Source organism: Lissotriton helveticus, chromosome 2_1, assembly GCF_964261635.1.
Source record: "Lissotriton helveticus chromosome 2_1, aLisHel1.1, whole genome shotgun sequence".
NCBI lineage: Eukaryota > Metazoa > Chordata > Amphibia > Caudata > Salamandridae > Lissotriton > Lissotriton helveticus.
The window spans coordinates 164,063,309-164,076,422 of NC_136059.1; the positions used below are offsets into that span (position 1 = coordinate 164,063,309).

The 13,114-nt window shown below is 46.8% G+C and overlaps 1 protein-coding gene across 1 annotated transcript in view; it reads right to left on the reverse strand.

The window, feature by feature from the left end:
• The window catches only part of LOC144819265 (protein huluwa-like), a 56,664-nt gene extending 44,304 nt beyond the window's left edge, over nt 1-12,360 (reverse strand). Inside the window, exon 1 of the mRNA XM_078677232.1 lies at nt 11,606-12,360. Within this exon, the coding sequence (XP_078533358.1) occupies nt 11,606-12,205 (600 nt within the window). The 5' untranslated portion in view covers nt 12,206-12,360. The remainder of the gene's footprint in view (nt 1-11,605) is intronic.
• Nucleotides 12,361-13,114: the final 754 nt, after the last annotated feature.

Genomic DNA, 13,114 nt, shown 5'->3' on the forward strand with positions numbered 1-13,114 from the left:
TTACCTGGGGGAGGAAATGGAGTTCCCTGTAATATCAGACACAACTACAAACTATACTACTCCCACTTGGATACGTATCTATATGTCGGGCCAGTCCCATCCAAGAAAATACTAGACCAGAAAACAAAACTTGGCACCCCGGAGGACAAAAATCAATCCCACGACAGATAAGCACCAGATTACTTTAGAACAGTAGCTTAATCTTTGTCCCTCCTTTTGTTGTTTCTCCTGGATAGGAATAGCATGGCCCCTAATCAACATATATCCAGTTTCCGATACAAACACCAGAATACATTATTAGGTCAGCTTCATCCGTCCAAAGACCTCATGTTATCAATTTTTTTTTAAGTTTGATAAGAAGTACAGAGAGAGAGACTGCTTTGGGTCAGCCTCTTAAGCCACTGGCTTTCATGTGTTTTTACACTTTACCATTGTTTGGATGAGGTGTCCTACTTGTCTATGGCATTTTGAGGATCGTTAAATTGTCTTGTCTTATTTGTGTCCCAATTAGATTATGTTGATTCGGATCATGTAGAAAGTTTGTTAAACTGCGGACATATTTTAATTGAGAGCTTATGCATTTTCTCCAGTATGAGGACATTTATTGCTGGCTCATGACTTTTTTGTTTAGGAAGTGCCTGAAGTATGAATGCCTTATCTTGTCATACAATCACAGGGCTAGTCATCAATTTGCATTGCTTTGTTGGTAGGATAGCATGTTGCTGGAGTTATGGCTTGCAAAGGCTTGTAAGCACACAGGCTTTCTTAAAGGTGTCATGAAAATACAGGCCCTTTGGCTAGCAATTCAGACTTGATTCAGCCCTTTGACGTAGTCCTTACAATGTGATAATGGGTCAGTCTCCTTTAGCTACGTTTCCTTATTACTGACAAGACAGTTATTAGTGAAATAGAATGTCATCAACATGAGACACAATATTTTGCCTGCACACAGGAGGACAGCATAAAACTGTGCATTCTTGCTTCAGGCACTGGATTCCTTTTAGGTCTGACGTTTGCCAAAACCTTTTACTTTTAATAAAAAGCATATATACTCAGACTATATCAATGGTTTCCAAACCTTTTAGAAGCAGAACCCACTTTTTACAATGACAAACTTTTGCGGCTCACCCAGCTTTAACCCCCTGGCTGCGGCCGGAATTCTGTGCCTGTGCGGCACATTCCGATAGGGGGCGTGGTCATGACGGCTCCCGGCCGTCATCAGCACACCCACACCGTAACTGATGACGACCGGGAGCCGTCATCAGCACCGAAGGGGTTAATGACATGAGTAGGGTGATTTTTTTTTATGTAACCAAAAAAATTGTGTGGTAGCGCATTGTCATTTACAGACAACACATTTTCATTTGAAATGGTCACTAAATTTGCACAGACACTGTTTTACTGATAAAACTATACTGCAAACAAATGATCATGAGCGGAAATCGGGTTTAAGTGAAAGTTTATTATTTGTGCACCAACAAGTAATGTGTATTGATTTGTTTTTAACCTATTAACATATTTGTTTTCATCACACTACTGAATTACAAAATAAATGGGCTTCATATTTGCTTTCCTAGCTGCTGAACGCATACAGTTCATTTGTATATATTCAAATGTTGTTGCGTGTTACAAAAAATGACATCACACAGGCTTTCCTTTCAAACACCTATACCCCTGAAAGATAGTTAAATAATTCACTTTACTTTCCCTAACAGTAAAATGAGAGGAGTTGATGAACACCAATCCCCATGTTAACAAGCATTTACAATGCAATGGTCTCGGCATCATTAAAGGTAGAGCTATTGGCATTGCTCATGACATTTCTTTTTTTTTCTTTAAATCATAAATAAATGGCATTGTCATTTACATTGTCAATACACACCACTCTGCACTCACCTGCACTGCACTGCACTCACCTGCACTGCACTCACCTGCACTGCACTGCACTCAACTGCACTCACCTGCACTGCACTCACCTGCACTGCACTCACCTGCACTGCACTCACCTGCACTGCACTGCACTCACCTGCACTGCACTCACCTGCACTGCACTCACCTGCACTGCACTCACCTGCACTGCACTGCACTGCACTCACCTGCACTGCACTCACCTGCACTCACCTGCACTGCACTCACCTGCACTGCACTCACCTGCACTGCACTGCACTCACCTGCACTGCACTCACCTGCACTGCACTGCACTCACCTGCACTCACCTGCACTGCACTCACCTGCACTGCACTCACCTGCACTGCACTCAACTGCACTCACCTGCACTGCACTCACCTGCACTGCACTGCACTGCACTCACCTGCACTGCACTGCACTGCACTCACCTGCACTGCACTCACCTGCACTGCACTCACCTGCACTGCACTGCACTGCACTGCACTCACCTGCACTGCACTCACCTGCACTGCACTCACCTGCACTGCACTCACCTGCACTGCACTACACTCACCTGCACTCACCTGCACTGCACTCACCTGCACTGCACTGCACTCACCTGCACTGCACTCACCTGCACTGCACTCACCTGCACTGCCCTGCCCTGCACTGCACTCACCTGCACTGCACTCACCTGCACGCCACTGCACTGCACTCACCTGCACTGCACTCACCTGCATGCCACTGCACTGCACTCACCTGCACTGCACTCACCTGCACTCCACTGCACTGCACTCACCTGCACTGCACTCACCTGCACTGCACTGCACTCACCTGCACTCACCTGCACTGCACTCACCTGCACTGCACACACTGCACTCACCTGCACTGCACTGCACTCACCTGCACTGTACTCACCTGCACTGCACTCACCTGCACTGCACTGCACTCACCTGCACTGCACTCACCTGCACTGCACTCACCTGCACTGCACTCACCTACACTGCACTCACCAGCACTGCACTGCACTCACCTGCACTGCACTGCACTCACCTGCACTCACCTGCACTGCACTCACCTGCACTGCACTCACCTGCACTCACCTGCACTGCACTCACCTGCACTGCACTGCACTCACCTGCACTGCACTGCACTCACCTGCACTCCACTGCACTGCACTCACCTGCACTGCACTGCACTCACCTGCACTGCACTCACCTGCACTGCACTCACCTGCACTGCACGCACTGCACTCACCTGCACTGCACTCACCTGCACTGCACTCACCTGCACTGCACTCACCTGCACTCACCTGCACTGCACTGCACTCCACTGCACTGCACTCACCTGCACTGCACTGCACTCACCTTCACTGCACTCCACTGCACTGCACTCCACTGCACTGCACTCACCTGCACTGCACTGCACTGCACTGCACTCACCTGCACTGACCTGCACTGACCTGCACTGCACTGCACTCACCTGCACTGCACTCACCTGCACTGCACTCACCTGCACTGCACTCACCTGCACTGCACTCACGTGCACTGCACTGCACTCACCTGCACTGCACTCACCTGCACTGCACTCACCTGCACTGCACTCACCTGCACTGCACTGCACTCACCTGCACTGCACTGCACTCACATGCACTGCACTGCACTCATCTGCATTGCACTGCACTGCACTCACCTGCACTGCACTGCACTCACCTGCACTGCACTCACCTGCACTGCACTCACCTGCACTGCACTCACCTGCACTGCACTGCACTCACCTGTACTGCACTCACCTGCACTCACCTGCACTGCACTGCACTCACCTGCACTGCACTCACCTGCACTCACCTGCACTGCACTCACCTGCACTGCACTGCACTCACCTGCACTGCACTCACCTGCACTGCACTCACCTGCACTGCACTCACCTGCACTGCACTGCACTCAACTGCACTCACCTGCACTGCACTCACCTGCACTGCACTGCACTGCACTCACCTGCACTGCACTGCACTGCACTCACCTGCACTGCACTCACCTGCACTGCACTGCACTCACCTGCACTGCACTCACCTGCACTCACCTGCACTGCACTCACCTGCACTGCACTCACCTGCACTGCACTCACCTGCACTGCACTACACTCACCTGCACTCACCTGCACTGCACTCACCTGCACTGCACTGCACTCACCTGCACTGCACTCACCTGCACTGCACTCACCTGCACTGCACTGCACTCACCTGCACTGCACTCACCTGCACTGCACTCACCTGCACGCCACTGCACTGCACTCACCTGCACTGCACTCACCTGCATGCCACTGCACTGCACTCACCTGCACTGCACTCACCTGCACTCCACTGCACTGCACTCACCTGCACTGCACTGCACTCACCTGCACTGCACTGCACTCACCTGCACTGCACTCACCTGCACACACTGCACTCACCTGCACTGCACTGCACTCACCTGCACTGCACTCCCCTGCACTGCACTCACCTGCACTGCACTGCACTCACCTGCACTGCACTGCACTCACCTGCACTGCACTCACCTGCACTGCACTCACCTGCACTGCACTCACCTGCACTGCACTCACCTGCACTGCACTCACCTGCACTGCACTCACCTGCACTGCACTGCACTCACATGCACTGCACTGCACTCACCTGCATTGCACTGCACTGCACTCACCTGCACTGCACTGCACTCACCTGCACTGCACTGACCTGCACTGCACTGCACTCACCTGCACTGCACTCACCTGCACTGCACTCACCTGCACTGCACTCACCTGCACTGCACTGCACTCACCTGTACTGCACTCACCTGCACTGCACTCACCTGCACTGCACTCACCTGCACTCACCTGCACTGCACTGCACATACCTGCACTGCACTGCACATACCTGCACTGCACTCTGCACTCACTACTCTGCACTCTGCACTCACTACTCTGCACTCTGCACTCACTACTCTGCACTCTGCACTCTGCACTCACTACTCTGCACTCACTACTCTGCACTCACTACTCTGCACTCACTACTCACTACTCTGCACTCACTACTTTGCACTCACTACTCTGCACTCACTACTCTGCACTCACTACTCACTACTCTGCACTCACTACTCTGCACTCACTACTCTGCACTCACTACTCACTACTCTGCACTCACTACTTTGCACTCACTACTCTGCACTCACTACTCTGCACTCACTACTCACTACTCTGCACTCACTACTCTGCACTCACTACTTTGCACTCACTACTCTGCACTCACTACTCTGCACTCACTACTCACTACTCTGCACTCACTACTCTGCACTCACTACTCTGCACTCACTACTCACTACTCTGCACTCACTACTTTGCACTCACTACTCTGCACTCACTACTCTGCACTCACTACTCACTACTCTGCACTCACTACTCTGCACTCACTACTCTGCACTCACTACTCACTACTCTGCACTCACTACTCACTACTCTGCACTCACTACTCACTACTCTGCACTCACTACTCTGCACTCACTACTCTGCACTCGCTACTCACTACTCTGCACTCACTACTCACTACTCTGCACTCACTACTCACTACTCTGCACTCACTCCTCTGCACTCACTCCTCTGCACTCACTCCTCTGCACTCACTCCTCTGCACACACTCACTACACTGCACACACTCACTACTCTGCACTCACTACTCTGCACTCACTACTCTGCACTCACTACTCTGCACTCACTACTCGGCACTCACTACTCGGCACTCACTACTCGGCACTCACTACTCGGCACTCACTACTCGGCATTCTGCACACTCACTCTGCACTGTGCACACCGCTGATATCATGGAATCTTCCACCACACTTTCTAAAACTCTATAGTCCGAAGCATAATAGGCACAGAACCAAAAGAAGGGTAGACATTGCTTAAAATAATCTTATTGTATTTATGAGAAGCAAAAGCGAGACTGTGAAATGTGCTGAATATCAGTTTGTTACGAATCAACAGAGTGGAGTTAGAGAACCAAGAAATAGTAATTTAGAATCCGGGTTAGAAGGAGTAGTAATCACAAGCTGAGGATCAACGGGCGCGAAACAGCGTGGTGGGCGCGCAGGAGACGCAGCGTGAGCGTGCACATCAGCTGAAGATCGCTGGAGAAGACACCGAGCCTGCCTGCTGCCGTGACTGACCCGCTGCAGAGGGAAAGAGCCGGTGAGTGGGGGTAGAGGGGGGGGCGGCAGAGAGGGAGTGGGCAGAGAGGGAGGGTGTGTGTGTGTGTGTGTGTGTGCGTGTGTGCGTGCGTGTGTCTGTCTGTGTCTGTCTGGTGTGTGCCTGCCTGCCTGCCTTTGTGTGTGCGCGTCCACAGACCCTGGTCGGCTCGTGCACCGCTCTGTACTCCCTTGCGAGCTTACATGGCGACAATAGTTCTCGTTGCCGAGACCTAAAAAGCAGCAATTTGTCAGAGGACATAGGCTCCTTTGGCCTCTGTCTTTGAAGCGCAACAAATGCAGGCCTTGACAAATCACCCACTCACAAGTCAGATTTTATCAGAGCGAGCTATATTTAGGGCTGGCTTGCCCCTTGCTGAGAAATAATATTTAGGCCCTACTGAGAAACAGGTGTTCTGTTCTCTTACAAAGTGAAGGCGCCTTTAAATCTTGTTTTTATCTTGTCACATGTATCCTATGTTTAGAGACAGAGGTCAAAAGTCACGTATACATCTACAATTACTTTTCTTTCTCTGACTGCAAAGTTCAATGACTGTGTAAAGAACTGTCTGAGGAAAGTGCTGTACCAAAAGTGTGAAATGAAAGGTTGTAGGATGTCATGTTTTATTCCAACACATTTAAGTAGCTAGCTAAAAAGTGAACTTGACAAACTTTTCGAAATACATTTCAGTAGTTATGAAAGCCCTTGTTTTGTAATTTTATGGCATGGAAAAATATATTTTAATAGGATGAAAACAAAATCAGAACACTACTTGGTGATGTGCAAATGATAAATAGGTTTGCTGAAACAAAATTTTCATGGATTATTAACACTACGTAGTTTTATAAGTAAAACTGCATGTTAGTGGGAAAGTTTTTTGCATTTCAATGGAAGATGGATGGTCTGTCAGTAAAGGCACTACCACTACATGCTTTAGATATGTATGTATTAAAAGTTGAGTTTTTAAAGATAAGCTTAGAAACATCCCTGCCCTGTTGGCAATGCTATTACTGGACTAAGAGACAAGTCAGGGGTCATCTGTACGTTATATGTGGGCTAGATTCTTATTCTGTATGGAGCAAATGTTTAGTCTATTAAATCAAATCAATTTTCTTTTGTATAGAAGGAATGCTGAAATCATATTGGAAGGCGCTCTCATATGTGATAATGAAGAAAAAGGTGGCTCTGCAAAATAAAATATTTGTCTAGGATGATATAATGAGACCAGTTTATGTGTCAAGTAATTTGCAGTCAGGGCGAGTAAATTATTCAAGTTACTAGACCAGTAGGTCTAGTAGCATTATTATGATTTTGAGGCCTGAAATGTGACAACATAAATGCAGAATTTAAAGGTATCTTTATTAATTGCATGAACTTTTGCGACCAACCACAACATCGGCACACAACCCCACTGTTTGGGAAACACTGCTTACTATACATGTCTTTCAATCAGCCCCCTTCATTCATTGGTCTGCTACAGTGTAGCTGACATTTTGCTTCCGCTCACAACAGCAGATACCACGGGGAACAGTGCCAGCCCACTTCAGCCATTCGCTAATCTGACTATGAGTGACCGCGTTCAACAATGCGCACATCCTTACAATAAGTAGTCTCCTGCAGTGCCAGGGACTACTGGTGTAATATGTAAATCTACATATTACAGAGTGACGGTAGCCACTGTGTTTATAGTTAGGATTACAGGTGATAGGAACTCCTCAGATTTTTTAACGTTAATAAATTGCACCCATTTGATGAATCTCCACGGAACTTTGCAGACCTATTGCCTTTTCTACTTTGGTGAGTGATGCAATGTTACATGGGGATTGGTCAGGGAAATGCAAAGAAAAACAGGGGAGGCCCGAAACACGTTTTTCCGCCATTGCCTTTTCCACAGACTTTGTGCTTGGGCATAGCGGCAAAATGATGGGTTGGGTTTTCATGAAATTTGGCATGAATATAGACTATGGTGTGCACATGGTTACTGCCTTTATTTGTTACGTGTCTTTTTGTTCACCCTGTCATTCCTTTTACTGTAAAGCGCTCTGCTACCTTCGGGTCTTGTTAGCGCTATAGAAAACTTCTAAATAAATAAAATAAATAAACATGGTGCTGTTTTGGTAGTACAGGTAACTAGGGTAAGTAGTTTTAAAGTTTAAGGGAGTTAAACATAGTGATATCTAAAGCTGCGAAATTTCACAAAATACTGTCAATCTACTGCGGTACTTCGCAGTACATGCCGATGACAAGGTAGTCTATGATTGGGTAATGGCTCCTTCACAAAAGTAAAAGGCAGCCTTGTTTAACCCCTCTTTAGCTATGTTCTGGGTTCCCGACCGATTACTACTTTTTTAAAGTGGTAACAGGTAGAGGAAAAAACATAAAACCTACTACTTCACTATTTCTAAGACTAACTCTGAACACAGGCAAAGCAACTTTATTAAAGTGATAATAGGTAGGGAAAATTAATCATATTTTTCTATGTATTTTAAAAAAAAAGTTTTGGAGTACCATTGTACTACAAACGTAGAAAAAAATTAAATATGTTACAAAGAAATGTAAGATACACTTTACTACACTATATTTCACAAATATACTGTACTACTGTGTAATTTCAATTTTCTACATTCTCAATTGTTTCCAAAAGAGTTGATGTGCTGCAGCGGTATTACCTACAAATTACTGCACTACTTTTTTTTAAATAAAAAACACATTTGTTTAATTATTCATACATATACTATTATATTTCACTAATATAGTGTACATGAGTGTATTTTAGGTTTTTTGAATATTTTTTTGTTTCTGTAACTATTGTGGTACTGTATAAACTTTAAAAAAAAAATAGAGAAAAATGCAAATTAATGTCCCTACTTATTACCACCTTTATTAAGTGGTAATAGGTAGGGAACAATAATATAACCTACTAAACTATATTTGAGGCCCTAACCCAGGGCGCAGCTAGAGTGTGGTAAAAGCAACATGGCTGCCTTTTACTTTTATAAAGGCAGTCATTAGCAGCCATTCCACTCAATGCCATTCCACTCTATGCCGACCAGTCTACTCTGTGACAGGCTACTCGACTGTACGCAACTCCACTATATGCCATTCAAATGTATGCCATTCTACTCTACAGTATTCCACTCTACTGTATTGTATGACAGGCTGCTCGACTCTAAGGCACTCCAGTCTATGCCACTCCACTGTATGCCATTCCACTCTACTGTAAGGTATTACACTCTACACCAATCCACACTATTCCACTCCAACACTATGCCACTGTACGCTATTCCAATCTAAGTCCACTCCAGTCTATGCCACTACATGATACGCTGCTCAAATGTACATCCCGGGACTCAACTGTATGCAACTCCACTGTAGGCCACTCCACTGCATGCTATTCCACTGTACACCACTTCATTCTATTCCATTCTATGACACTCTACTGTATGCCATTCCACTCTGCGTTATTCTACTGTATACCTCTCCACTTTACTGTTCGGTATGCCACTCTCCAGCACTCAACACTAATTTACGACACACTACTTGACTCTACGCCACTACAGTCTATACTACTGTATGTCGGTCCACTCTAGCTTTTGACATGCCACTCCACAACACGCCATTCCAATTTATGACACTTTACGCCACTCTACACTACTCAACTGTATGGCACTTTACCCACTGTATGACACTCTGACACTCTGCAACACACCATTCCACTGTACGCTATTCCACTCTACACCACTCCACTCTACTGTACTGGTATTCCACTCTACGCTATTCCATGTACTCCACTCCACTGTACACAATTCCACTCTTTGCTACTCCACGCTATTCGACTCTACGGCACTTCACTTGACTATACCCCACTCGTCTCTACACTATACAACTGTACACCACTCCACTCTATGGTATTCCACTGTAGTCTACTCCACTTTAGTCCAGTAAACGACATTCTAAGCCCCTCCACTCTACCATACAATACTCTACCTGATAGAAGTCCATTTAACAACAGTGTACTCCAGTCTATGCAATATACAGAACTCTACTTTACTCTATGCCACCATACGACACTCCACGCAACTCCCTCTATGCCACGCCACCCCACTTTACTGCACTCTATGACAAACTACCCCACTCTATGCTACTCTCTCCCACTCAACTGAACGACACTTCACTCTACAACACTCTGTGGCACTCCACTCTACAACTGTTTCCAAAACTCTATGACACACCAGTCCACTCCACTGTACCACACTTCACTCTGTGACACTTTACTCCAGTGCATGCTTTGCCATTCCACTCTACTCCACAACTTAACACTCAGCTCTGCCACCTTACTCCACTGTAAACTATTCCACTCAACTCCAATCTACTCCACTGTATAGCAACCCAAAAGACTCAACTACACTATGCCCCTCTTCTCCATTGTATGACCCTACAATGACCAGTGTACAAGACTTCCCAACAATCTACGACACACATCTACAATTTACAACAGTTTACTAGACTCTACGCTAATCCACTCTACTAAACTCCACTCAACACTTTACTTTATGCTACGTCACTCTCCTCCACTATACTGTTTCCGGAATACCAGAGGACCAGGGTAGGAGCGGCTCGCACTCTGGAACCGTTTGTATTATAAACAGTCTAGTTTACTCTCCCTCTCAATCTGTTTAACCTCCATAGAACTCTTCTTTTAGGAACGGTGACCCCTAGTTTTTGCATTTTTCTTCATTCTATATCATGCATTCTCCCCTCCCCTGTCCTCTGTATTTTCTGTAGGACTTTTTGTCTTTGTGTTTGTTATTTATGAAATTGCATTATTATTATTTCCATTCCCTGGTCCGTTTACTTTATGTATTGGTGTGTGAATTTTTACCTCAATCATTTTTCTTAATTTATGATGTTGAGTATTACCACATTATCTGCATTCTTTTCCATTGTTTCCTTAAAGAAGGGAGGTGTGTCCGGTATTTTCATTTCTATGCCATGCATGCTCTCCATAGTTTTATGTCTTCTGCTGCTTACCATCTTCTACCTGTGACCTATGACTCTTATTCTAAAGCATAAACCATCCTGTTATCACCTGTACTACTGGCTTCTCTGCATCTTCATTTACCACAGCTCTCTTTAGACTAGAATACTGAACAATGATAATTTGTAAAAGAAAAGTACATACCTACGACAGTATAGATCTCAAGTTGTCCACCCAGTCACCATATTTTAAGTTCTGTAACATTCATTCTACTTTATAATATATGGCCAACAGGTACCTGATTGTGTAATCACCAAAGCATCTTCATCAGCTAGTCCTGTTTTTAAGCCAACAGAGCTTTGCATGCTGGGACTTGTATTTTCACTTTCCCCATGACAGATCTGGCCTACAAGTCCCAGCAGGTGAAGTGCTGATGACTCAAACCCCAGGCGTGGATGGAGGCCCTCCTGGGGCATCTTTAGACCGGAGGTCCAAGCGGACCACTGCTGCTTGGCGAGTACCTACCCGAGGCCCTGGGGTGCTCACTGGAGTGTTGGGGGGCACCTGGCTCGCTCGACCCTCCAGGTCACTGGATGACACGGTCCTTTGGGACATCCTCCTTTGGTTCAAGCCGCGCAGGGGCTGCCCGCGCAGTGACCCCGAGGCCTGGGTGACGGTCACGGTGATGGCGGGCCGGAAGGAGCCGAGGTCGCGATCTCCGGGGGTCGGCCCGTCCCCCAGCGCACGGGCCACATCCAGTCCCTGGCTCGCCGCGCTGCCAGAGGCCGCCCCCAGCTCCTGGGAGCCCCGGCTGCTGCTCTCCACCGAGGTGGACTCGTCGCCATGCTCTATATCCACGCTCCATGGCGACCCGCCCGCGCCCCGCTTCCTCGCCCTGAAGCACTCCGGCAGCCTCTGGAGCAGCAGGGCGCAGTTCAGCAGGGCCAGCACCACCACGCAGGGGACCAGCACGGCAATGAGCAGGGTCAGGGCCGGCTGCAGGGGCAGGTTCTCACCGGGGGTGGACGCATTGCTCCTTGCCCCAGCAGAGGGCAGGAAAGGAGTCCCGGTCACCATTGCATGTGGGTATTTGGAAAAGAGGAAATGGGTGGGGTCCGGGAACATAGCAAGAGCCTGGAAGCATGGGAGGAGCAGAACTTTGGATTTTGCTGTTAGCCATGGGCGACGTGGAATTTTCCCGGTGCAATCCAGGACCCCTCAGAAGCACGTCAGAGACTTTTGGGGGGCACATTAATACATTCTGAAGCCTCATCTGATGTGCGGCTTTTCTACGTCTTCTTGTTGTTGAGATAATGAAATTCTATTTCTGGGCCCTCGAGGAACAAAACGTTGCATTCTGGGAGTTGTATGCATGGTTTGAGCTTGAACTACAGGTAAGCAAAGCACAGATCCGTGATCATTGTGGAAGGAAAGCAATGACTGGGATGATGAGCTGGCAACAAAAGGGAAATATGCATGGCTTAATCCTTCTCTGGGAATGCGGCTAGAATCTGGAACTGGCTTCCCCCGAACCACCACCACCTCTATCTGGACTTTCAAAACAGTTCTTAAATCTCTTCCCTTCCAAAGACACTTCCAAGATTAATTCACCCCTTTTCATGACCCTCAAGCCCGCTTGGCATATACTTGAGCTTAACGTTGTAAATATGTATGCTATACCTTTTATTTACCTAATTTTGTCACCTCTCATTTTATTTTTACTCTTTCAATTATCTTGATTGTATTTGTAACTTAACTTGTTAGTGTGTAAATCTCCTTATGTAACGTACTTGGTTCTATTGTAAAGCGCGCTAACACCTTTGGATAAAGTCTGCGATATTAAAACTGCATTAAATAACTATCTTTGACAGGAAGTAGTGACAGGATTATACAGTAAGTGATATAAAATTTGAGCAGCAAAGACTGGATTCAGTTCTCACACATCTGTAGGTGTAGACTGTATTGTGTGTGGGTTTTGCAGGAGCTTGCACACATAATGGTTCTATTTACTTCTTTTAAAGGAAGTGTGCCTAT